At 43.6% G+C, this 27,101-nt stretch overlaps 1 protein-coding gene across 1 annotated transcript in view; it reads right to left on the bottom strand.

Annotated features, from left to right (window-relative positions):
• The window catches only part of LOC147115197 (arf-GAP with SH3 domain, ANK repeat and PH domain-containing protein 1-like), a 439,694-nt gene that overhangs the window by 101,251 nt on the left and 311,342 nt on the right, over nucleotides 1-27,101 (bottom strand). The window contains exons 14-16 of the mRNA XM_085993991.1: nucleotides 23,958-24,045; nucleotides 12,291-12,339; nucleotides 5,590-5,753 (exon numbers count right to left, since the gene is read on the bottom strand). Coding sequence (XP_085850117.1) covers nucleotides 5,590-5,753; nucleotides 12,291-12,339; nucleotides 23,958-24,045 — 301 coding nt within the window. The remainder of the gene's footprint in view (nucleotides 1-5,589; nucleotides 5,754-12,290; nucleotides 12,340-23,957; nucleotides 24,046-27,101) is intronic.

Genomic DNA, 27,101 nt, shown 5'->3' with positions numbered 1-27,101 from the left:
TGGCACAGCCATTTTTTTTCCAGCGATTCAACGAATAAGGTATTTCACCTTTATTAGCTGCTAGAAATAGCGACAGGAATCTTCCAGAGCATCTTACTCTTCACAATTGCTGATTGAGGAAAAAAAAACCTTAGATTGAAGCAGGTTGGGGTTCCAATTAATTTCAGGCCTTTTCAAATGTTGCGCAAAAGCTAAGTAAATTTTATTAGATTAACAGGCCCATAAAACTGCCATTTCATACAAATACAGAATATTTTTATGTAAATATGGAGAGCTGGGGCAGGTGTCATCAATAAGTCCTTGAACTTCTTGACTATATTATTCATAACAGCTTTTGCTGCACCCTTTGGCCCAGTTTATTTTTGAGAGTGTTTCTGCTGCTGTTTTAAAACAATTATATTCTTCATAGCAACAATTAATGCTTAAAAAGAAACACAGTTTATTAAAAAAAAACTTAAAGAAAAGAATGTTAATAATAGCTTTTTATTGCCATGACCATGCAGTGGTTTAAGAACCAGTCTTTCAACAAGTCCTGATCAGCAAACACATCAGCATGTCATTTAAATGCAATCGGAGAATGCAATTGAAATCAATCACGCAGCTGCCAGGCCATCACGCCATTATTTTTCAGTCTAAGTGGCAGCAAGTAAAAACTAGATTAAATGCAGGAAAATTGCAATGGCTATTGATTTTAATGAAACTATGATAATTACCTTCCAACTGTTTTCGATGAGGGTAATGGTAGAGCGGCACAAAAGTCACAGGAAAATATGGAATGGCAAGATTAATGGCGTAAGTCACTTCACCTTCACCTTTCCATAACTTCACCTTTCTTTTGCACTGTTCAAGCGTCTCTGTGCCACAATGGCGCAAGTCCCCAGGAATTCCTTGGCCATATCTGCTGCTAAACAGTCACTTAGGTTTGATTCAAGCCTGTTGTAGTATGACAATATATGTGTATGCTATCTATATGCAAGGATAATACTATGGCTATATTTATTTGTACTTTGAACATTTTTCCCATATAGGTTTTACTGCAGCATAATTTCTCATTGTTACATTGCATGGACTTTCGTAGAGGTGCAGGGTCTCTTTTTTTTATTCGTTCATGGGATGTGGGCGTCGCTGGCAAGGCCAGCATTTATTGCCCATCCCTAGTTGCCCCTGAGGTGGTGGTGGTAAGCCACCCTCTTGAACCACTGCGGTCCGTGTGGTGAAGGTACTCCCACAGTGCTGTTAGGGAGGGAGTTCCAGGACTTTGGCCCAGCGACGATGAAGGAACGGCGATATACTTCCAAGTCAGGATGGTGTGCGACTTGGAGGGGAACTTGGAGGTGGTGGTGTTCCCATGCGCCTGCTGCCCTTGTCCTTCTACGTGGTAGAGGTCGGGGTTTGGGAGGTGCCAAAGAAGTCTTGACAAGTTGCTGCAGTGCATTTTGTAGATGGTACACACTGCAGCCACGGTACGCCAGTGGTGGAGCGAGTTAATGTTTAAGGTGGTGGATGGGGTGCCAATCAAGTGAGCTGCTTTGTCTTGGATGGTGTTAAGCTTCTTGAGCTGCACTCATCCAGGCAAGTGGAGAGTATTCCATCACAGTCCTGACTTGTGCCTTGTAGATGGTGGAAAGGCTTTGGGGAGTCAGGAGGTGAGATACATGCCGCAGAATACCCAGCCTCTGACCTGCTCTTGTTGCCACAGTATTTATGTGGCTGGTCCAGTTAAGTTTCTGGTCAATGGTGACCCCCAGGATATTGATGGTGGGGGATTCAGCGATGGTAATGCCATTGAATGTCAAGGGGCGGTGGTTAGACGCTTACTTGTTGGAGATAGTCATTGCTTGGCACTTAAATGGCAAGAAACATTCGTGCCACTTATCAGCCCAAGCTTGAATGTGGTGCAGGTCTTGCTGCATGCGGGCATGGAATGCTTCATTATCTGAAGAGTTGTGAATGGCACTGAACATTGTGCAGTCATCAGCAAACATCCTCACTTTTGACCTTATGATAGAGGGAAGGTCATCGATGAAGCAGCTGAAGATGGTTGGACCTAGGACACTGCCCTGAGGAACTCCTGCAGCGATGTCCTGGGGCTGTGATGATTGTTCTCCAACCACCACAACCATCTTCCTTTGTGCTGGGTATGACTCTGGCCAGTGGAGAGTTTTTCCTCTTGATTCCCATTCAGTTGCTTGATGCCACACTCGGTCAAATGCTGCCTTGATGTCAATGGTAGTGACTCTCACCTCACCTCTGGAACTCAGCTTGTTTGTCCATGTTTGGACCAAGGCTGTAATGAGCTCTGGAGCCGAGTGGTCCTGGCGGAACCCAAACTGGGCATCAGTGAACAGGTTATTGGTGAGTAAGTGCTACTTGATAGCACTGTCGATGACACCTTCCATCACTTTGCTAATGATTGAGAGTAGACTGATGGGGCGGTAATTGGCCGGATTGGATTTGTCCTGCTTTTTGTGGACATGACATACCTGGGCAGTTTTCCACATTGTTGGATAGATGCCAGTGTTATAGCTGTACTGGAACAGCTTGGCCAGAGGCGCGGCTAGTTCTGGAGCACAAGTCTTCAGCACGACAGCCGGGATGTTGTTGGGGTCCACAGCCTTTGCTGTATCCAGTGCGCTCAGCCGTTTCTTGATATCACGTGGAGTGAATAGAATTGGCTGTAGACTGGCTTCTATGGTGGTGGGAACCTCAGGAGGAGGCAGATATGGATCATCCACTCGGCACTTCTGGCTGAAGAAGTTTGCAAATGCTTCAGCTTTGTCTTTGCACTCTCGTGCTGGGCTCCATCATCATTGAGGAATGCAATGAATCATGTTAAGGAAAGTATAAAGGGTTTAAGTAAAAGTGGGGAACAGGTGTTCAGGAAGAGACACAGTAAAGAACAGCTTGGAATAGATGTTCAGCAACAAAAAGATAAAGCAGAACAGATATTTGAAAAAAATTAGCAACATGAGGGGAATAAAATAGTGGGTAACTTTTTTAAATGACAGGAAATAAAAAAGCATGGAAAGATTTAATAAGTGTGGCAGGACAGTGAATGAAAAAGAAAAGAAACAGGAACAACAGAGGTTAAGAGGCTGCAAATTGAAAAGCCAGGAGCAGGGCCAGAGAGGCAGAAACAGCAGAGGGGCAGGAGTAGGACTAGAGGCTGCCTGAGCTAGGCGTGGTGTCGGAAGTTGGCCAGCAGCAGGTTTTTTTTTTAAAGGAGTGGCTAGAAGTTGAGCTACATATTATAGATAAAATACCTTACATCTCTACTCAATTCATGTCAACGTTTTCCATTACAAGTTCCTTGTTAAGTTGTAGCTCCTAGCTCTGCTGAGCTGCATGCAGACGCTATGCCTCTGGGGCCTTCCAGCAAAAGAGTGGTTCAGGAAGTACTGCAGAGCCACCACTGGCAGGAGGATGTAATTATAGCATGACGAGTTTACGTAGGCAGTTTCCATTATAAATGCAGACATAGGAATTTATAATTGAAATATAAAAATAAGGGCAGAATGTAGGATGATGAAAGGGGAACCGAATTCCGTATGTGCACCTTGGTACAATTATCCCAGGCCCCCTTAACATTGCTTCACACAAATAAATATGCCGATGATTCCCTGTGTGCAAAGCCATGAAAGATTGATTCGTATATGGATTGTGCATAAGGGACTCTGGTATATCTGAAAAGGCCAAGAAATCACTTGATACAAAGTGAACCAGAGCAACTCCACCAGTAACTTTAAAGTTGCCTCCAGAGGGATGCAAGTGCAATGTTAAAAGTAAATAAGGTTTATCAATGTTATGTACAATGCACTGTAGTATTTGGAGTGATAATATTTATGACATGTTATTTCAGTCTATAGTTAACCATAATAAATAAAATCTGAAATTGTGTTGCATATTATTAGTATTACCTGCAGGTGGCAGCATGATGAAGTTGAAATCCACAAATTATTTAAACTGCACTACAAGTTCATGTCAGATTTGAACAAAATACAACTGTTTTTGACTGATGAGATTTTTTTCCTAATTAATAATTCTGTTCTAATCTGCAAGGCACTGCTTTGCCAGAAGCAAACATGAACAATACTTACATATCTATATTTAGTGGGTACCTTTTGTTTGGAGATGCAAGGGTAGATTTTCTGAGCCTTGCTCGAGGCAAGGTAGTGCATGCTAAAACCGCACGCGGAAATTGCAGGCAATGGGGGAAAAAAGGTTTAAAAAACCTGTGAAGGAGATAGAATATCCACTGAAGGGCCTGCACTGATGGCACTTAGGCTGTGCATACCCACAAGCCTGAAGGAAACAAATTTGCAGGGCTATGGGGAAAGGGCAGGGGAGTGAGACTAGCTGAAGTGCTCTTGCAGAAAGCCAGCATGGGCTTGATGGGCCAAATAGCCTCCTTCTGTGCTGTAACCATTATACGATTCTGTGAGATTTCCAACAGGACATGGGCAATTTTATCGGCAAATCTAAAGACATTTTTAATTACAAATTATTTAAGTTGTTATGTGTTCATGTATAAAATAGTTGGTTGAGGAAACAACATGGCAACTCAAAGAAATCAGGAAAAAAAAGTATGAGCAAACTGATTGGTTTGTTTTGTGTCAAGTTGATAATTTTGAAAAAAAAATGGATCAAGTGCTTGGTTTTGCATTGATTGCTGGTTTGTTATTGGTAGCTATTCCTACTACTTTATATTCCAAAAGATAGCGGTTATTTAAGCCTTCGGAAAAGCATAAAAGATGGTTTTTCAAGCTATGACCACACTTAAGATGTGATGTGCTACATGCAAGACTTTTAATCAGATAGTTAAGTAGATAGATAGGATATAGCCATATATAAAACCCATTTGTGAAACAGTGCTGATACTGGAATGACCATAGCATTTTCAGGTCAGGGAGTAAATAGGTTTGTAACTGATCTTTCACAGTGAAATTGTTTCTCAAAAATGTTTGAAACTACCTATTAAAAAGTAAAAAGTTATGCACATTTACGCATTGTGAAAGCAATTTAACACTAAAAATTACATTATGCTAAAATGAGGATATACCTGCCATGGGGAATTATGAAATATTTTCAATGGAAGCGCACTACAATGCTGCCTTGCAGTGCTAGAGTTATAGTGGCCATTTCTCACTATGACAAGTAGAGCAGGAAGAAGCGTGCTAATTTTGGCAAGTATCATAGATAATTACCTTTTTAAAAATAAAATAGGCACAAAAATATGGAGTTACATTTTATATCAGGATAATCTAGAAGGCGGCCACTGTAGAACCTTATTATGCAGTATTCGTTTTGTGCAAATCCATCTGTTTGTCCTCTGCACTAAACAGCTAGCTACAAAGACCAATCCATTACAAGGTTACTGCAGGCCAGCACTTAACTGTTTTGGATTTGAATATAGCTGAAATTAAACAATACTGAACAGCCTTCTTGAGAAAGGCTTGACTTGTGTCACTGTGACCACGTCTTTAACTGGTAACATTCTTTAGCATTTGGTCAGAAAATTACAAAACCGCTCTAACAACACATCAGTTAAAATAACATTTCGGAGTTGAAAAATAAACAAAGGAACAAGACCTGGAGCTCCACAATCACAACAGATATCGTTGCCAGGCATCCGCTGCACATCTTCAATGATGGCTTTGGTTAGGTCCTCTATGCTGTTCTCTCCACTGCTTTGCTCTCCTCTGAATGCCATGTTTAATGCTTCCTCTTTACTGTTGGTTAATACTGATATCCATCTATTAAAAAAAAAATGGAAATATCTTAAAATCTAAAGACATTACATCACTTCAAAAAGGTATAGCTATTCACATCAAAAAGTATTTCTGAAACTGTAGTTTGGGTTATTTTGATGGTGGAAATATTAGCAACAAAACTGCATGTCTGCTCACTTTGTTGCAAAACTGCATGTCTGCTCTTACCTATCCAATCATAACCAGAGCTTCTCCAGCAATTACTTCTCTACCAGCCCCTGGAACCATTGCCTCTGGAGTCCCCCAATCTTTGGTCCCCTCCTAATTATCATCTACATGCCGCCCTTTGGTAACATCAACTACAGACGTGGGGTCAGCTTCTAAATATACTGACGACACCCAGCTGTACATCCCCAACATCTCCGTTGACTCTTTCATTGCCTCTATGCCATCCAGTCTTGGATGGATGCAGTTTCCTCCAGTTGAACAATGGGAAGACAGGGGCCATCATCATCTTCAGTCCTGCCACAAACTTCACACCCATGCCACTGACTCCATCAACCTGCCCGGCCACTGTATCAAACTAATCCAGACTGTCCGCAAGCTTGGTGTAGTGTTCAACCCCAAGCTGAGCTTCTGCTCCATATGCCCTCCACCAAAGACTGATTACTTCCTGCTCTATAACACTGTCCGCCTCCATTCTTACCTCTGCCGATCTGCCACTGAAACATTCATCCATGCCTCGGTTACCTTCAGACTCAACTATTCCAATGTTCTTCTGGTCAGCCTCGCATCTGCCACCCTCCAGAGACTTCAGCTCATCAAAGCTTTGCTGCCTGTAACCTATCCCACACCAAGTCCTGCATGGCCATTAACCCTGTTCTCTCTGACCTACATTGGCTCCAAATCCCACAACAGCTCAAATTTGAAATTCTCACCTTTGTGTTTAAATCCCTCATTGCCTCGCCCCATCCCATCTGTAATCTCCTCCAGCCTTACAACTGCGCACACCCCCTCCCTCACCCTTCTTGAACTCTGTTCTTCTGACTCTGGCCTCTTGTGCATTAAGCCTCTCTTCATTCCACCATTGGCAGCATGCCTTCAGCTGCCTAGGGCCCATGTTTTCAAATTCCACCCCAAACCGTTCTTCCTCTACACTGACCTGTTCTCCTTTAAGACCCTCCTTAAAACCCACCTCTTAGACCAACCTTTTGGTCACCCCTCCTAATATTTCGTTCTTAGACTTGGCATCCATTTTTTTGATTATGCCTTTGTGAAATGCTTTAGGATGTTTTCCTATATTAATGCTGCTACATAAATGCAAGTTGTTGTTGTATAAATGATGGAGGAGTTTTCACTCCCCTATCTAAACATTTTAGAAGCTGTCTGTCACTGCATTCAGCCACACTTTCTATACAATCCATCCATGTCCTTACAGCAATATACACTAATTAGGATTTGTCCATAAACAAAATAGAATAAATGATAGCAAAGGTCAATCAGATGGAATACCTATTTTTAAAAAAATGTTTAGTGTCACTGTCAGAACTACTAGAGCTGCTGGTAAAACATTTGTATGGTGGTTGTGTTTTCTGAAATGATGATTCATTTAGGTATCATCTTTTCGAAAACTAAAAGTATAATTCTGAAATTTTGCAAAAATAACCAAAAATAATCTCTCGGTCCAGATGCCATTAAATTTAAGACAGATTACATTATGTACATCTAACTCCTTTGTTTTGTCACTTATCTGGCTATACTCTATTAGTCTGCACCTCCTAATTTTAATATATAGTGTTGTACTTGCCTCTTGTTTACATATAAAATAAACTAACTGTGGGCAAGACTTTCTGCTAGAGTTCTACCAGCCTCCCCAACCTGTGTATTCCTGGTGTCCAGCGGGAGGGGAGGGGAAGGACCAGGAGTTGAATCAATCCCCAACTCCATAAATTTTATTTAAAACATTTCCAACACTCTCTTCAGCTGCTCCATAACAACCAGCCTCAGTATTCTCCAGGCCTGCCGCAGCCATTTCCCATTCCCTACAGGAGAGTTCCCTGACGGAGGTAGAAATTCTGCTGGGAGCCCAGCAAAAACATTAAAAAGATGCAGACTCCAAAAAATTGACCATGGTCAAGGGCAGGCAAAACCATGCCCACTGACCCAAAACATGTGCTAGGATTCCAACAAAGCCAAAAAATCTTCCTGTGTGTTCACACACAGAATTTTATGAATGGATGAAAATTTGTGTGAAGGATGGGGTAATTGTTCAAAATGGGTACGGCTTAGAGCGAGGAGCAGTCTTTCTTAAAATTATCCCTATAAGAGTACAATATCCTGTACTTGTTTCTAGCCATTAGCTGTAGAAAAACTGGAATAGAGCTGCATTCTGCACCCTGTGGCACTAGTGGTATATTTTTTTTCAACATTTATGAAAGAACTGTAATGCAGTATCACTACCAGAACATCAAGGTTCATGTCTACTATAATATAAATACTAATATTACTATATATTCAGCAACTAAAGCTGATTTTTCAAATATATATTATTTATTAAATAAATACTGTATCAGCAAGCATAAGCTGTAATTACTGAATGTGTAGTAATACTGAAAGCTGAAGGCAGAGGGCATTACTGCTCAAAGATGATCAGTTTAGCACCACCACAGCCTCTGATTGCAATCTAGGTTTACAATTTCAACTTCTTTTCCACTGCAAGATCATTGTTTACAACCATAGTAGTAAATAAGTATTCAAATTTCTCAGGATATATACTTTACTTTCACAGAGGTTAATCATCCCTCTCATTACTTTCTCTTGCTCCACATTCTTTCAACTGTCCTTCATTGTGTACAATGAACTATTTAGCATATTTACTTTCATTGACTATCTACTCCAGCTTTTTTTTAAATATTCGTTCTGTGGGCATCGCTGGCTAGGTCAGCATTTATTGCCCTTCCCTAATTGCCTTCGAGAAGGTGGTGGTGAGCTGCCTTCTTGAACTGCTGCAGTCCTTGTGGTGAAGGTACTCCCATGAAGGTACTCCCGTTAGGGAGGGAGTTCCAGGATTTTGACCCAGCGATGAAGGAATGGCGATGTATTTCCAAGTCAGGATGGTGTGTGACTTGGAGGGGAACTTGCAGGTGATGGTGTTCCCATGCGCCTGCTGCCCTTGTCCTTCTAGGTGGTAGAGGTCGTGGGTTTGGGAGGTGCCGTGGAAGAAGCCTTGGCGAGTTGCTGCAGTGCATCTTGTAGATGGTACACACTGCAGCCACGGTACACTGGTGGTGGAGGGAGTGAATTGTTCAGTGCAATTCACAACTCCCCAGATAATGAAGCAGTCCATGCCCGCATGCAACAAGACCTGGACGCTGTTCAGTCTTGGGCTGATAAGTGGCAGGTAACATTCACGCCACAGAAGTGCCAGGCAATGACTATCTCCAACAAGCTAGAGTCTAACCACTTCCCCATGACATTCAACGGCATTGCCATTGCCGAATCCCCCACCATCAACATTCTGGTGGGTCACCATTGACCAGAAACTTAACTGGACCAGCCACATAAATACTGTGGCAACAAGAGCAGGTCAGAGGTTAGGCATTCTGTGGCGAGTGTCTCACCTCCTGACTCCCCAAAACCTTTCCACCATCTACAACGCACAAGTAAGGAGTGTGATGGAATACCCTCCACTTGCTTGGATGAGTGCTGCTCCAACAACACTCAAGAAGCTCGACACCATCCAAGACAAAGCAGCCCGTTTGATTGGCACCCCATCCACCACCTTAAACATTCACTCCCTCCACCACCAGCGCACCGTGGCTGCAGTGTGTACCATCTACAAGATGCACAGCAGCAACTTGCCAAGTCTTCTTCGGCAGCACCTCCCAAACCCGCAATCTCTACAACCTAGAAGGACAAGGGCAGCAGGTGCATGGGAAAACCACCACTACAAATTCCACTCCAAATCACACACTACCCCGACTTGGAAATATATCGGCGTTCCTTCATCGCGCTGGGCCAAAATCATGGAACTCCCTCCCTAAAACAGCACTGTGGGAGTACCTTCACCACACGAACTGCAGCGGTTCAAGGCAGCTCACCACCACCACCACCATCAGCTCAAGGGCAACTAGGGATGGGCAATAAATGATGGCCTTGCCAGCGATGCCCACAGCCCATGAACGAATAAAAAAAAAATCTGATAGCCCAATAGAACATGTTATGAAAACAAATTTTCACAATGTCTCAATAAGGATTGTTCTTTAGAGGGTGATGTTAAGGCACATTAAATTTTCACAATGTCTCAATAAGGATTGTTCTTTAGAGGGTGATGTTAAGGCACATTGACGAGACAATGCTGAAGGTTATTATCCTGCGTCTTAATCGGTGCTTATATCTAAGCAGGAAGTGGTTTGCGGTGACATTGGATGTAAAAGGGTAAAATGTTCAAATGCCTCCAGCATGGAAATCCATCACTTTGGGAAACAAAACTAATCATGCTTAACTGGCAGATTTTTAGCACGCGATTAATCTTTAGTAAGAACATACTAAACAGTAAGATTTCTTAAAACCTATTACAGTGGGCTACTCGGATAGCTCAGCTGGTTAAGGTAGTGAGTAGCTGAGTTTTCTAGATTGAAGGGGACCAGGTTTAATACCTAATTGGAGTTGAGTTTATTGATCTCACTACAATTAGCCACTGTGCTCCTCGTCAGGGAGGGGAACATCAGCCAGGATTCCTATTGCAGATGTGGATACCAGAACAGGATCCAGCTTATATATAGATATATGTTTGTTCTCTGGATGTAGGTGATGCTGGCAAAGCAGCATTTATTTCTCATCCTTAGTTGCCGGAGGGCATTAAGAATGAGCCAGTTGGCCATACCAGGTAGGGGTGGCAGGTTCCCTTTCCTGATGTACATTAGGTTTTTATGACAAAAACAGCAGCTTTCATGGTCAGTTTTTCTAGTGCCAGCCCACTCATTACCAGAGTTATTGAATTCAATTTCACAATTTGCCATATTAGGCGTTGAACTCTCAACCTCTGCATTGCTAGCCCAGTACCATAACCCCGATACGACCATATTCCTGAAGCCCATCAAGAAGTCATCAGGAAAGGAGGGAAGAAAGTGAGCAGAGTATATAATAACAGCATCACAGCTAAGCCAAATCCACATCTCACCTGACATGAGCAGTTCCCAGTGGCATCACTGAAGTGCAGTCATTAGCAGGACACTTTGATTTTTCCTCCAAGCAACCTACCTACCTACCACCACCCCACCCCATGCCACAGTGGTCAATTATAGTACCCTTGTAGAGTCTAGACAATTAAGCTCTGACTTGGAATCGAACCTTGGGGCGTATGTGGTATGTGTATAGCTCAGTACCAAACAAAATACTTGCTCAAGTAACTATCAGGAAGTTTCATCAAACTTGGTTTAAAAGAAGTAAAAATAAGTTTAAAAAAATTACTTTTGAACAGGTCTGTTATTTTGGAGGTAGATAAGTTATTCTCTAGTTTTTCCTCCTCTTGTCTGTCTTCTGAATCTTCCTGAGTGACCCAATTGGAATGTGTGGTAGAAAACTGGATCCTGGCTTCTGCCAGTGGTAACTTTCCTCAAGAGGTAATCTCATCTTGATGGACTAGCCAAGACTAAGAACTCACTACATGGAGAACTGCAGGCACAAATGAACGTCCTACTACTAAGCAGCACAGTGTATTTATGCTCCAATGTGCTGTGTATGTTTTCTTGGCTTTATTTTCTCGCCTCCTCTCCTGAGGACATTGACTCCTTGCTGGGATAATTTCACAGGTGTCTGTTGCCCTCTGGTGCCTTGTCTAAGTGACCATTATTCATATGTGCACCTTAATCCACGAATGCAGCAGTACTCAACCATGGTGGGCATCGTATTCAAACCCAAAACCCAATCTTGTCCTCATCCGATGCCCACATATACGCACTTCCAGCCGAATGTCCTCTTCCAATTGATGAAGCTAACTGTAGAAGGCCCAATATGACCTCAGCTGACATCAGCTAAAACTCAGTACAGAACAGAAAGCAAACATGTAATTTTCCCAGTTTATATGACTCAGTTATTCATTGGATAAGCTCTCTGTTTTTCTGTTTTAAACATTCTAAGCCCAATAACAAGTTGATTATATTTAGCGCAATCCATTTTATAACTGTACATATGCATTTATACCGACAGCATCTTTAAAATTTAAGTTGGCTGTTATGCAATGGGGTAGCACAATCTGCTGTAAACAGCATCTTGGAACTTAATGAAAATCTTGAAAATAAACAGACAATCTTAAGTGCTTATATAAACCGATAAAATCCATAACGTAAATAATATTTTTTCCCATGATGGGTGATTGTGCTGAACAGGACAACATGGCTCTATGAATGATTTGTGACATTATTTGAAACTGGGTTCAGACTACTTCGAAGTTTTCAAAATAGATAAATGAGTTTGTGTTTAATAAAATTACAATGACATCAATCTCATGTGGTCAGCTCATTCTATTTTCCACATAACATAATCTTGGATTAAAATGACTTTTGTCACAGAAGCACTTACACTTGACATTCCTGTTCATCATCTGCTTGGAAATGATAGGTCCTGTTGTCTGTGGTGGGGGAGGGGTAAGAGAAGGTAAAAAGGAATGACTAAAATAGGTTAAAAGGCATGGCGAAAATAGCCATTAAGTAAACAACAGAAATAACATTCCATAAATACTGTCAGGTAGCTATACTGAACTCCAAACACATTAGATTACCCACTGTAGGTGAAGTTTTCTGAATTATTTAAATGTAATACAATCAGAGGATACAGACATGATACTTTGTTCATTTACTTAGGAGGGAGGCACTTAGTGGTACTTGAGTTTTAAATCTGATTACATACCAAGGGCTCTTTTCCCACTCAACTGTATACCATATTAACTCAAATCATTTTATAACGCAAAAAATTAGTTTATAAGTTCAAGGTGTAGCCTATGTATGCACCAGTATGGTATCCATCTTGATCTGGATTTACCTCATCCACTCTTACTTGTTTCAACCTTGGTGATGTCCAGCACTATGGCCTCGACCCTTCATCTTGGTTACATATAAAAAAACTTAATAGCACACCATAATTACATTTCAAGTCCAGGTTGTCCATTGCAACAGGTCAAAGAATAAAGGGGTTGGATTAGTTGTGGAAATTGTACTGCAGTTAAAACATTTTTTAAATTTTGATAATCAGTGATCCAACATCCTTCTTCAATTCTTGGTCTCTGCATAATAAGCAACAGTTCAACAAAACCAGATTTGGACATCAAATGACTTGATTTCAGTTCAGGCCAAAATATCCCAATTCCTGTTTTTCAAAAATGACCTCTCCCCAACTCACTGTCGTGCAGTGAAAGATTTAGGAAGCTATTCTTTATATCCTCCCTGTTGTTTACTTTGCCTGGTTCATTTGGCCCTAGAACTGTAATCTTGGTGTGCCAGATCCTCCTAGGAAGGAATGTTGTCTGGATAGGATCATGGGAGCCATTCCAAGAATGGCAAAGGGGAAAGCCAATAATAACTGGTTCTGTAATTCAGGAGGAAATCCTCAACTAGGTGATTCTACACAGCTCTCGGTCTTGAATACTCCTTGTCCAAACCATTAATTACTGTAATTATTTTAATATCCCTGCAATGTTGTCCAACCCAGCATGGACTGTAACGCTAGCATCCATTAAAGCTAGAGGTATTTATTTAGTGCCCTGAAAAATGATTTTCACTCAATATCTCCAGTAAGGTACTAGAAATATCTGGAATATCCCCCTTGTGCATACAGTACATTATCCTACTCCAATTACCATCAACATGTGAACTTCACCAGTCTTCAATTAAAAACTAAATTTGATCAGCTGTACAACTGTTAAAAAGACGTAGGGCTGGATGTTCCCAGTGGAGACGAGTTCGCATTGGGTTCGTGGTTTGGTGGGTTCCAGTCCCGCTGCCGGTTTCAGCCGCAGAGATAACTATTTTCATTTTCATTTTAATGGGCTTTTTAAGCCCGCTGTGCGCATTCGGGTCTGCTGTTCGCCTCTGCTGACGTCTTCAATTCAGCTGCATTTAAGGGGCCCATGCAGCCTTTGGGTGTTAGTAATTTTCTGATGCTCCGGAGTGCTATTCTTTGCGAGATGACTGCTCCAAGAACAAAGGCTTCTCCCTGCTTTGATGACGACTCCCTCCATGCTCTTGTGGAGGGAGTAAGAGGGCGCAAGGAGGTTCTGTTCCTCTCCAATGGACGGAGGAAGCCTCCTCAGCACACAAAGGCAGTCTGGCTGCAAATTGCTGAGTAGGTTAGCACCAGGTCTTTGTATGCACGCACCTGGGTGCAGTGCAGGAAAAGGTTTAATGATCTGCTACGCTCAGCAAGAGTGAGTATAACATCACACTTACGTTCAATCTGCTTCCCATCTCTTCTCACCAGCACTCTGCATTGTCAACCTACTCCTGCACATCATAACTTACCCTTACATCCCTTGCACCCTTAACCATCCCTCTTTCTCTATGTATAGAATCACTTCACTATTCTACTATGCACCCCTCACACTCGCTCTCACTGTTACGCAACGTGCAGGGAGGGCCCTTGGTATTGGCACCTCACTCTATCTTTGTCTCCCTCTAAACATCTATGCTATGGATTCTCCACACTCACTCCAACATTCTTGCTCAAACTCCACTTATATCCCTCATTGCAGGAAAAGAGAGCTCACAATAAGAGGGAGAGGGGGAGGACAGGAGGAGGCCCACCTTCCATGGTGCATTTAACAAACGCTGAGGAAGCTGCTATCGAGATCGTCAGAGGTGCAGAGGAGCTGGAAGTGGGGGGACATAGAGACGGGCGCAGTAAAGCAAGCTGGTGACAGAATAGATTTGCAACCCTCATTTAGATTTCGTGAGTGACTGATATGGCATCTGATGTTCATACAGATTGAGTCCTGATCATCTGCACAATGGGATGTGTCTGCTACCTAAATATCACATGTCTAACTCATGCCTTTACTCCCCCACAGGACCATCGAGAGCCCCCCTCCCCACTGTCCAGGAGGAAGAGCCGGACAACTCCTCAGAGGAAGCTGCAGCCTCTGAAGGAGCAGCGTCAGCAGAAATGAGCGCACCCAGCACCAGCGCAGAGACGCACACCTCGGTGGGTCCTTTGCGAGATAGAGTAGTGTTGTCACCTGGTGTATCACAGCTCACAAGTGAGCATCAGCAGATGGTGGAGACAGGGACAGCAGTGGAGAGTCCTCGTTGGAGGGCGCTGGACGCTCCTAGCTCTGCTCAACTGCATGTGGGCACTGTGCCTCTGGGGCCATCCAGAAAGAGAGCGGTGCTGGAGCTTCAGGAACAAGTGCAGGAGGCTCTGACAGGGTTTTCAACCACGGTAACTGCGAGTGTACAGAGAATGGAGTCGTCCATGTCAAACATGAGCAATGCCGTGGTGCACGCAATGGCGAATGTAGGTGCTGCCACGGAAAGGATGGCAACCTCCATGGAGGACATAAATCGCCAGACACAGCAGAACATGGTAACACTTCTAAATAGATGGTCATCTATGGAGGCTAGATCTATTGAGGAGAGAAACCAGAGGTTCATGGACGTCCTTGTTATGAGGAATGTCAACACAGAAATGGGTCCTCATGGCCCCACTGATGTGCAGCAAGGTGCTCTCCAGCTACTTGCTAGCAGTGAAGTGGGGCTGACCCATGAAAGGGATGTTGGTGGTTGACAACAAGGAAGTGGGGGGCTCCTCTCCAAGCACTCACACTCCCATGCCACTGAAGAGCCCTTAGTCAGAGCCCCAAATTCCTCACCAAACTGAGATGGCCGTCTCAGCCCCTGCAGCGCCGCAGGAGGAACAGACTTTTGCGGAGCCCTCCCAGGCTCCCAAATCCAGAGGACGCCTGCCAAAGGCGTCTAAGCAGGCGCAGCAGGGAAGTGAGCAAGCTGCCTCTACATCTGCTGAAGCCACAGGGGAAGCACCACGTAGAAGCACACATAAGAGAAAGTTAACACACAAATAATCACAAGGATAGTCACTTGGGTGTTTTGATATAATACAAAGTTACGTTTATCATCGTTATTTCAACTGTATTAAAGAAATGCGATGTCAAAGATTTAAAGAGTTGGCCTATGTGTGCTCAGAAATGGAAGTTGCACAGTGTAGTGTCAGGGTGCCTTTCATCTGCAGTGATGGTGGGGAGAGTGATAGGAATGCACAGTTTATTGTACAGATGCTGTATGGTGTGTAATGAAAGTCATGCAAACACTCATATCCATGTGTCAGCCACATGTGTTTGCTGCGAAAAGTTACGCGAATCTGGCACGGATGAGTGTATCCCTTGCCTCATGGCCAGCAATGTGCTCGCGTGCTGGTGGTACTTGCACAGCCGCCTCCGCAAGGTCGTCATCTGCCGCCTCATTCGGCTCCTCCTCTGAGGAGGAGGAGGAGGCTATGCGCTGTGCCACTTGTTCCTCAGGGAGCGGTAAGCCACGCTGTTGTGCGATGTTGTGCAGGGCACAGCAGACCACGATGATTCTGGACACCGTGGCTGGTGCATACTGTAGGTCTCCACCAGATCTGTCCAGGCATCTGAATCGCATTTTGGTTTGCTCTATGATACATCTGGTGGAAATGTGGCTCTCATTATAGCGCTCCTCAGCTTCGTTTGATGGCCTCATCGGTGTCATTAGCCACATCTTCAGGAGATAGCCCTTGTCTCCAAGGAGCTATCCGGAAAGTTGGGTTGGCGGATTGAACAGCTGAGGCAGTGGACTGCCGCAGGATGAACGAGTCATGGCAACTGCCAGGGAACTTGGCGCAAACATGCATAGTGTTCTTCCTGTGGTTACACACCAGCTGTACATTAAGGGAGTGGAAGCCCTTGTGGTTCACAAATACAGCTGGGTTGTGATGGGGTGCCCTAACGGCCACATGTGTGCAGTCTATGATGCCCTGCACCCTTGGAAAGCCTGCCATATTTGCAAAGCCAACCGCATGTGCGGTAACACTTGCTTTGTCAATTGAGAAGTGGATGTAATTGTGCGACTTGGCAAACAGGGCATGGGTAACGTGTGTGATGCAACTGTGTGCGGCCGACTGGGAAATGCCGCTGATGTCTGCTGCTGATCCCTGGAAGGACCCTGAAGCAAAGAAGTTGAGTGCCGTGGTGACTTTGGCAGCCAGTGGTAAGGAGTGTTCACCCGCTCCTCTGGGCTGCAGGTGTTGGTGCAGCATTGTGCAAATGTCAGCGACTACCTCTCGCGAAAGTCTCAGCTTCCTTTGGCACTGCTGCTCACTCATGTTGAGGAAGCTCATCCTCCGCCTGTAAACCCTGTATTGGGGGTATCTCCTGCAGCGCGGCGCAGCCATGTGCTGACACCCTCTGCAGCATCAGGTGGCTGAGAAGGTTGGCGCTCCTAATCAGAGGCTCCAGCAGCGGCAGGACATAAAGCAGAGAGCAGAGAAACAGCGCGGACCTAATCGGAGGCTCCATATCGGTAGCAGCGACATAGGCAGAAAGAGGGATGAGATCCTGTAGGCAGACTAAACAGAGCTAGGAAAGAGATTAAAAAGCAGGACCTCAAAGGTAGTAATCTCCGGATTGCTCCAGGTGCCACATGCTAGTGAGTATAGAAATAGGAGGATAGAACAGATGAATGTGTGGCTGGAGAGATGCTGCATGAGGGAGGACTTTAGATTCCCGAGGCATTGGGACCATTTCTGGGAAAGGTGGGACCTGTACAAGCCGGATGGGTTACACCTCAACGGAGCCGGGACCAATATTCTCGCGGGGAGGTTTTCTAGTGCTGTTGGGGAAGGTTTAAACTAGCTTGGCAGGGGGATGGGCACCAGCACATAGGAGTAGAAAGGAGGAATAAGGTGCATAAAAGAGTGTGTTGGATAGTACTAGAGAAGAAAGTGTATTAGAGGAGGAAGTAGTACCATATTAGAGAGGAGCAGACTAAGAAAGAATACGAGAAATTCAAAAATGGGTTTAGAATGCATGTACGTAAATGCACAAAGTGTGGTGAATAAGGTTGGTGAGCTACAAGCACAATTAGCCGTGTGGCAATAACAGAAACGTGACTTAAAAACGGTGAGGACTGGGCACTTAATATTCAAGGGTACAAGGTGTTCAGAAAAGATAGGGAAGGAAAAAAGGGAGGTGGGGTGGCAGTGCTGATTAAGGAAGACATTGTAGTGTTCTTGAGGGGACGAGGACAGAATCCATTTGTTTAGAGTTGAGGAGCAAAAAGGGTATGATCACACTATTGGGGGTATTCTAGAGGCCTCCAAATAGTGAGAGGGAGGTAGAGGAGCAAATCTGCAGGGAAATTGCAGAGATATGCAAGAGCTCGAGTGGTGATATTGGGGGACTTTGATTACCCAAATATTGATTGGAATAATGCTAGGATAAAGGGAAAGGAGGGGGAGGAATTTCTGAAATGTGTTCAGGAAAATTTCCTTGACCAGTATGTTCTTGGCCCAACTAGGAAGGAGGCATTGCTGGATCTGGTGCTGGGGAATGAGCTGGGCCAGAACAACCAAGTGTCTGTGGGAGAACACTTGGGTACGAGTGAGCAAGGAACAATCTAGAGTGGAACTTCTAAACTGGAATAGGGCTAACTTCAATGGGATGCAAAAGGATCTAGCCAGGGTAAAATGGAAGCAAAGACTGACAGGAAAAACTGTAATGGAACAATGGATGATCTTTAAGGAGGAGATGTTCCAAGTACAGGCTAGGTACATTCCAACAAGATGGACGGGTAAGGGAACCAAAGCAATGGCTCCTTGGATGACGAGGGAGATAGAGAGATGAAGAAACAAAAAAAGAGGGTGTATGATGAGTGTCAGGTGAATTCTTCAAGGGAGAACTAGACCAAATACAATAAGTTGAGAGGGGAAGTGAAGATGAAAATAAGATTGGCAAAGAGAGAATATGAGTGTAGAATGGCGGTTAACATAAAAGGGAACCCAAATATCTTCTACCGGCATGTAAACAGTAAGCGGGTAATATGAGGCAGAGTGGGGCCTATTAGGGAAAAAGGTGATATATGCTTAGAGGCGCTGGGCAAGGCTAGAATACTCAATGAGTACTTTGTATCGGTGTTTACTAAGGAGGTGGATGCTGACAAAATATCAGTAGAAGTGGAAAAGGTAGAAGCAATGGAAGGGGTGAAAATTGATAGACAGGATGTACTAGAAAGGCTGGGTATGCTTAGAGTGGACAAGTGGCCTGGTCCAGATGGCTTGCGTCCCAGATTGCTAAGGGAATTGGGGAGGAGATAGCAGAAAGGCTTGCCATAATTTTCCAATCTTGCCTAGATGAGGGGGCGGTGCCGGAGAGTTGGAAAGTGGCAAATGTGACACCATTGTTCAAGAAAGGGTGTAAGGACAATCCTAGTAACTACAGGCCGGTCAGTTTAACATCAGTGGTGGGTAAAGTTTTAGAAACAATAATCAAGGAAAAAATTAACGGGCACTTGTAGAGGTTTAAGCTAATTAAGGAGAGCCAACATGGATTTGTAAAAGGCAGATCGTGTTTGACTAATCTAATTGAATTTTTTGACGAAATAACAGGGAGGGTTGATGAAGGGAATGCAATGGATGTTGTCTACATGGATTTTAGGAAGGCGTTTGACAAAGTACCACATAGAAACATAGAAAAATAGGAGCAGGAGTAGGCCATTCGAGCCTGCTCCGCCATTCAATGTGATCATGGCTGCTCCTCTGTCTCAATACCATATTCCCACTCTCTCCCCATACCCCTTGATGCCTTTTGTGTCTAGAAATCTATCTATCTCCTTCTTAAATATATTCAGTGACTGCCCTCCATAGCCTTCTGTGGTAGAGAATTCCACAGGTTCACCACCCTCAGGTGAAGAAATTTCTCATCTCAGTCCTAAATGTTCTACTCCATATCCTGAGACTGTGACCCCTCGTTCTAGACCCCCAGCCAGGGGAAACATCCTCCCTGCATCCAGTCTGTCTAGCCCTGTCAGAATTTTATACATTTCAGTGAAATCCCCCCTCATTCTTCTAAACTCTAGTGAATACAGGCCTAGTCGACCCAATCTCTCCTTACACAACAGTCCTGCCATCCCAGGAATCAGTCTGGTGAACCTTCGCTGCACTTCCTCTATGACAAGTATATCCTTTCTTAGGTAAGGAGACCAAAACTGCACACAGTACTCCAAGTGTGGTCTCACCAAGGCCCTGTATAACTGTAGTAAGACATCCTTGCTCCTGTACTCAAATCCTCTTGCAATGAAGGCCATCCTAACTGCTTGCTGCAGCTGCATGTTTGCTTTCAGTGACTGGTGTACAAGGACACCCAGGTCCCTTTGTACATCAACATTTCCCAATTTATCACCATTTAAATAATACTCTACCTTTCTGTTTTTTCTACCAAAGTGGATAACTTCACATTTATCCACGTTATACTGCATTTGCCATGTATTTGCCCACTCACTCAACTTGTCTAAATCGCTTTGAAGCCTCTATGCATCCTCCTCACAACTCACAATCCCACCTAGTTTCATGTCGTCAGCAGACTTGGAAATATTACATTTGGTTCCCTCATCCAAATCATTGATATATAGTGAATAGCTGGGGCCCAAGCACTGATCCCTGCAGTACCCCACTAGTCACCGCCTGCCACCCCGAAAAAGACCCATTTATTCCTACTCGGTTTACCAATTTTCAATCCATGCCAGTATATTACCCCCAATCCCATGTGCTTTAATTTTGCACACTCACCTCTTAAGTGGGACTTCATCAAAGGCCTTTTGAAAGTCCAAATACACCACAAACACTGGTTCTCCCTTATCTATTCTACCAGTTACATCCTCAAAAAACTCCAGTAGGTTTGTCAAACACAATTTCCCTTTCATAAATCCATGTTGACTTTGTCTAATCCTGTTGATATTTTCTAAGTGTCCTGTTATCACATCCTTTATAATAGACACTAGCATTTTCCCTACTACTGATGTTAGGCTAACTGGTCTGTAGTTCCCTGTTTTCTCTCTCCCTCCTTTTTTAAATAGTGGGGTTACATTTGCCACCCTCCAATCTGCAGGGACTGTTCCATAATCTATAGAATTTTGGAAGATGACAAGCAATGCATCCACCATTTCCATGGCTACCTCTTTTAGTACTCTGGGATGGAGATTATCAGGCCCTGGGGATTTATCGGCTTTCAGTCCCATTAATTTCTCCAGCACTATTTTATTTTTTACTAATACTAACTTCCTTTAATTCCTCCTTCTCACTGGACCCTTGGTTCCCTAGCATTTCTGGGAAGTTTTTTGTGTCCTCTTCCGTGAAGACAGAACCAAAGTATTTGTTTAATTGCTCTGTCATTTCCTTGTTCCCTATTATAAATTCTCCCGTTTCTGACTGTAAGGGACCTACATTTGTCTTTACTAATCTTTTTTCTTTTTACATACTTATAGAAGCTTTTACAATCCGCTTTTATGTTCCTTGCAAGTTTACTCTCATACTCTATTTTCCCCCTCTTAATCAATCTCTTGGTCCTTTTTAGCTGAACTCTAAACTGCTCCCAATCCTCAGGCTTGCTACTTTTTCTGGCAACTTTATATGACTCCTCTTTGGATCTAATACTATCCTTAATTTCTTTTGTTAGCCATGGTTGGGCCGCTTTTCCTTGTGTTTTTGCACCAGAAAGGAATGTATAACTACTGCAATTCATGCATTCGTTCCTTAAATGTTAGCCATTCCTATAATTGCGATTACGGAGACATAGCTGCAGGGTGACCAAGGCTGGGAGCTGAATATCCAAGGATATTCGATATTTAGGAAGGACAGGCAAAAAGGAAAAGGAGGTGGGGTGGCGTTGTTAGTAAAGGATGAAATCAGAGCAATAGTGAGAAAGTCATGCCTTTTAATGAAGCTCCCCAACCTATCATAGCCAACTCACTCCTCATACCTTCGTAGATTCCTTTGTTTAGATTTAGGACCATAGTTTCAGATTGGACTTCTTCACTTTCCATCTTAATGAAGAAATCTATCATGTTATGATCACTCTTCCCTAAAGGACCCCGCACAACAAGATTATTAATTAACCCCTTCTCATTGCACAATACCCAATCTAGGATAGCCTGTTCCCTAGTTGGCTCCTCAATGTACTGGTCTAAAAAACCATCTCGTACACACTCCAGGAATTCATCCTCTACAGTATTATTGCTAATTTGGTTTGGCAAGTCTATATGTAGATTAAAGTCACCCATGATTACTGTAGTACCCTTGTTACATGCATCTCTAATTTCCTGTTTGATGCCATCCCCTACATTACCACTACTGCTTGGAGGTCTATAGACAACTCCCACCAATGTTTTCTGCCCCTTGGTGCTTCTTAGCTCCACCCAGACTGATTCTACAGGAAACTTTCGTTTAACCAGAGGTTAAATGTCCGGAAAGCTCTATCTACCAGCAAAATTCAGGAGCCGTTTCCTATAAGTTTTTTTACTTCTTGTTGCTTTTTTTTCCAGTCAGGCTCTGCAAGGTCTAGCTGAAGCTGTTGCTTAGCTACAGAGACGCTTTTAAGCTGCGGCCGACTGTTTTGAAGCTGTTGCTAAGCAACAGGGTTTGTTGATTCACACGGAGCCTTCTGTGCCGTTATGACTTTATGGGGGAGAAATTCAGTATAGCCCCGTTTGGGGCGCTAACTTCGCCGGGGCGCTCCCACGCCGAAAATTGGTCGGTTGCGCCCCAAAGGGAAGCGGGGCGCTACTGGAGGCGCCCCGCCTCCCTCTTGGGGCGCTGCGAGTGAATATCATGGCGCTATGTGCCGCAGCGCCACACGCTGCGGCACGTCGTGCTGCGGTATTGCAGGCCTTCCTCCCCTTCTTAAAGGTGAGGGGGCTTGTGCAGCGCGATCTGGGGCCCAGCTGGGCCCCCGGCACCCAAGAGAAGTGCTGGGCTCTTGGAGCGCAGCCGGCACTCCTTGGGGGGGGTTGCAGAGGCCGGGGACGGGAGCGCAGGCAGGTGCTAGCAGGCGGCCAACAAAAAAAATGGCCGCTCCGCACCTCGCCTTTAATTTGCGCCTCGCCGGCCGCAGGTACGCCACCCTGACCCTGTTGGACATAGCGTCCGGCGGTATATCAGGGGGCGCTCCCGAAGATCGCGGCCGGGGCGTGAGCGGGGCGCTGCGCACACCGATGACGTCATCGCCAGCGGCGCAGCGCTAATGGTTAGCGCCACCACTAACCTCCCGCTGAATTTTGCAGGAGGCGTGGGCAGTGCCGCGCCCGGGCGCTAGTTGGTTTGCGCCCCACTTAGCGCCCTCTTAAGGCACTAACGGGTGGCGCAACCAACTGAATTTTTCCCCCTATGACTCCTGTTGTTGGTGCTGCTGCGCCTGGTTCTGCTGCTGCCGTGGCTGCTCAAACTCCGATTCTGAGGACTAGGATGAGAGCGTATAAATGGTTCCCATTCTGCTCGTATATATGTCAGTTGAGGAAGAGATGCTATACATGCTCAGTCAATGTCGGGAGAAGGTATTCCAAGGAGGTCACAGTGCATATGGATCTCAGAATAAACACTTACAACCTCAAAACACCTGGAAAATGTGTTCTAAATCCTCAAAACAGAAAGTTCTGGCATCTGAAAGTGAACTCATGTTGCAGGTCAGCTTTTATACTGCAGTTGCAGCTGTCAACTATTCAGCTTGTTGCTATATCCGACACAATCAGCTGGCGTGTTTGTCGAATGACGTGGAACACGCTGAAAAGATTGCAAAATGGAAATAGCCTCTCAAAATAGGATTATCCAGGTAGTTAACAAGCTGTTAACTGCCTTAAGTGGCTCCCCTGCCGCTTGATGTCGGGTCTGATCGGAAGTCGCAGACCCAACACTTTGTAAAGTTGTGTGGAGGCTGGATGACGGCAGGTTCGCAACCCGCTGTCAATGATTTTGATTTTAACTCTGGACCCGCCTCCAAAGCTGTCCTCTGAGCGCCGGCAAAATCGCAGCCTTATTGTCTGCATCCCTTTTAACAATAATCAGTTAAAACAATTCGGGTTATCTCGAGCATACTTTTTTTTAAAATGTGGGTTTTTTTTGGCTGTTTTTACTTCAAAGAATATAAATATATACTCCTAAGTTTAAACCATGAGGGAATTTCAAAACATCAAGTTATTTCATAACTACAGAATCCAAGCCAGTAAAGAAACATACGTGATATCAAGTCAAAACACTTTTTCTCATCTGCAGTGGGTTTCACCTGGCATGTCAGTAGATTCAGCCTTGCTGGTTGTCTGTTGGTCTAAAAATGCAAAATACATATTAGAATCCATCACAAGTCAGAATGGTTGAGATGACGAGGACTTTTTTTTATATTCAATGTACAGTAGTTGAAGAGGAAGTGACTATAGGGGAAAAGTGCCTTCATTTAAGTATTTATTTGCCTCTTTTGCTTTGCATATAAATCCATAGGTGAAAGGCTCTCCGTGCAGCATGTGAACCTCACTAATTTGTGTTGGATTTAATATGGAGATTTTCCAGGCTCATAGTTAGAGGTTTTCCCAAATTTTAGCGTATATTGTAAAACTTACACCTTATAAGCTAATACTGAATTTTTTAGTGAAACAATCATAGGAACCTATGGACCATATCACACCTAGCAAGTTTAATTCTCAAAATGTAGGAAGAATTTTCTCCTGTTTTAGTAATGAAGATATGAAAGGAAGCTGTGGGAGCAATATTTGAAATAGCTGTGTCCGAGGTTCCTCATTCAGTTACAAACTGTTCTTTTTAATCCTTCAAAGTGTAAGAGCTGAGGCAAGAAGTTTAGTATTATAGGGATTCATTTAATAGGGTTTCAGTCTCTGTTGGAAAATATATAGACCTGTAACAGTCTACAAACATTGTTATACAGTACTTGTGATTCGTGATAGTACTGTAGAGGCAATACCTTCATGAAAACAAGTTTTAGTTTGGGGAGATGAGCCAGCAGAACAGTACTTATTTTTCTTACAATAATGTCACATGTAAGTGATGTGAAGATGCATCTTAATGCAGTTTACATGGTCACTGTATCGTAATTAAATGAAAACAAGTCTGCTAAACACTTTCTGCAATAAGTTGCGTTTTAAGCTTGAAAATGTTACATTAAACTCTAGTATATTAAATATATACTAGAAAATAAAAAAAACTCTATTTTACTTACCTGTGGGAATGAAAATATTAAAAGGCAAAGAAAGCTATAGAGCATTTTGGACAGGAAATGCTTACCCACTTATGTGTTACAATCTTTAAAAAAGTCACCTTGCTTTGTACCGATATCCTTAGCTGAGGGGTCAATGTGCAGAACCCAGCAGCAAATGTGTCAGAAAAAAAATTCTGCATAACTGCACTTTTAACATAAGTCAGAAGTATTTTTTTTTTTTTAAACATGGTCTCCGCTGAGCTCTGTTGTGCTAAAAAGGGACTCCACAAATCAGTCTGTAAAAAGATTAACTATGTGGAAAGCAATGTTGGATAAGAGATGGCCGTGAAAACCCATTTCCCCAGCTCTGCTCCCACTCAATAGTATAAGATGCAGTCTGCTTCAATTCGGCTACTTCTAGGCAGAATAAGTCTTCTGTAAAAACATGTAGTTTTAAAAAAAATAAAAAGACTTGACGTGCATAAAACTGAAGTACAATTTACATCTCGAGATGAGAACAATTAAGGAAAAGGTTGTGTGTATACCGAAGGTAAGATGGAAATTAATAAAGGTAATGGACAGCAAGGGAAGACAGTCATTAGAAACTGCAAAAATATTTAGTTTTTTGACAAGATGCTATATTTCAGAGTACTTCTCCTCATGATGCTTTGCCAGTCATTGTGCTGAGGCCACATAACCTAATATCCTGGAGATAATGTTGATTCCAACACAAAATGAAACTTCCTCTTCAGCTGACAACTTTTTCCTAACTTAATGGCTGCTACATAATTTATGATTCTCATTTGTTAACACTTTCCCCCCCCAACTAGGTGAATATTTGAACAAGAGAAATGGGTACAACATTCACAGAATTTTAAATACACTGGTGAGCATACAAAAATATTTGAAACTTAAACCTGAAATCAGTTCATCTATACATTTCCATTCTTTTGATACAGTTGAATCTCAAAAGCCCCAAAAATGTACTGGAACTTGGATTGACAATTTTTACAACTCCTTAATATGTTCAGTAAAATGGAACTAACTGTTGTAGTAGGGAAAGACCACAAACGGGCCCCAACAAATTTTTACCCCTTAGTGCTTGTTCATCTATCTGGCTTTGTGGCCCATCAGATGTTTGCTTAATTTTGCCTTTGCAATGGATTACTCAAATTACATTAAGCAAGGAATTTTCTACTCGCATTTTCAGTCTGGTAGCTCAACTATGAACCTCCGATTCAGTCTGTGCTGGCTGAACTATTGGGCATGGCACCGTTTCATAAACAGGTGGCCCAGGATAGCAGTGATTCCCTCCCAAATTCTTCTGCCTGACCAAGCTCCCTCTTTGTTTCCAGCACCAACAAGGGCTTCCCACTCATGTTCAACAACAACTTGCATTTATATAGCACCTCTCACATAGTAAAATGTCCCAAAGTGCTTCACAGGACGTTAACAAACAAAATTTGACACGAGCCACATAAGGAGATATTAGGATAGGTGACCAAAAGCTTGGTTAAAGAGGTAGGATTTAAAGCGCGTCTTAAAGGAGGAAAGAGGTAGAGATGCGGAAAGAATTCCAGAGCTTAGAGCCTAGGCAGCTGAAAGCCCTGGGCAGCGTTTCGTAGGCACCGACTCCAACCCTTTCCTTGACCACTGTCTGAGGCAGAACCAGCTTGTTCGCAACCTTTGCGTCAATGTAACCTGTAATTTGTTTTAGGGCCGTGCGGGCCCTTTAAAAGTCAATAGAAAAATTACGCATGCGTGGGACCCCTGGAGCACGGTGTGGCCGCACAGCTTACAGGGAAATTTGCTTGCCATCCTATATTTGACTCTGAACAGAGCTTCCCATATCCTCTTTATCACCAAGACCACCTCCGTAACATCACCACCTCCGTAACATCACCCGTCTCTGCCCCAGCATTAGCGTATCTGCTGCTGAAACCCTCATCCATGCCTTTGTTACCTCTAGACTTGAATATTCTAATGTTCTCCTGGCTGGCCTGCCATCTTGCACCCTCCGTAAACTTGATGCTCATCCAAAACTCTGTTGCCCGTATCATAACTTGTACCAAATCCCACTCACCCATGTGCTCACTGATGTACATTGGCTCCCGATCCGACAGCGCCTTGATTTAAAAATTCTCATCCTTGTTTTCAAATCTCTCCATGGCCTC

The sequence above is a fragment of the Somniosus microcephalus genome, chromosome 7 (genome assembly GCF_052327205.1).
Source record: "Somniosus microcephalus isolate GS21.2 chromosome 7, FLI_Smic_1.0, whole genome shotgun sequence".
Lineage (NCBI taxonomy): Eukaryota > Metazoa > Chordata > Chondrichthyes > Squaliformes > Somniosidae > Somniosus > Somniosus microcephalus.
This window is presented reverse-complemented; position numbering and strand designations above follow the sequence as displayed.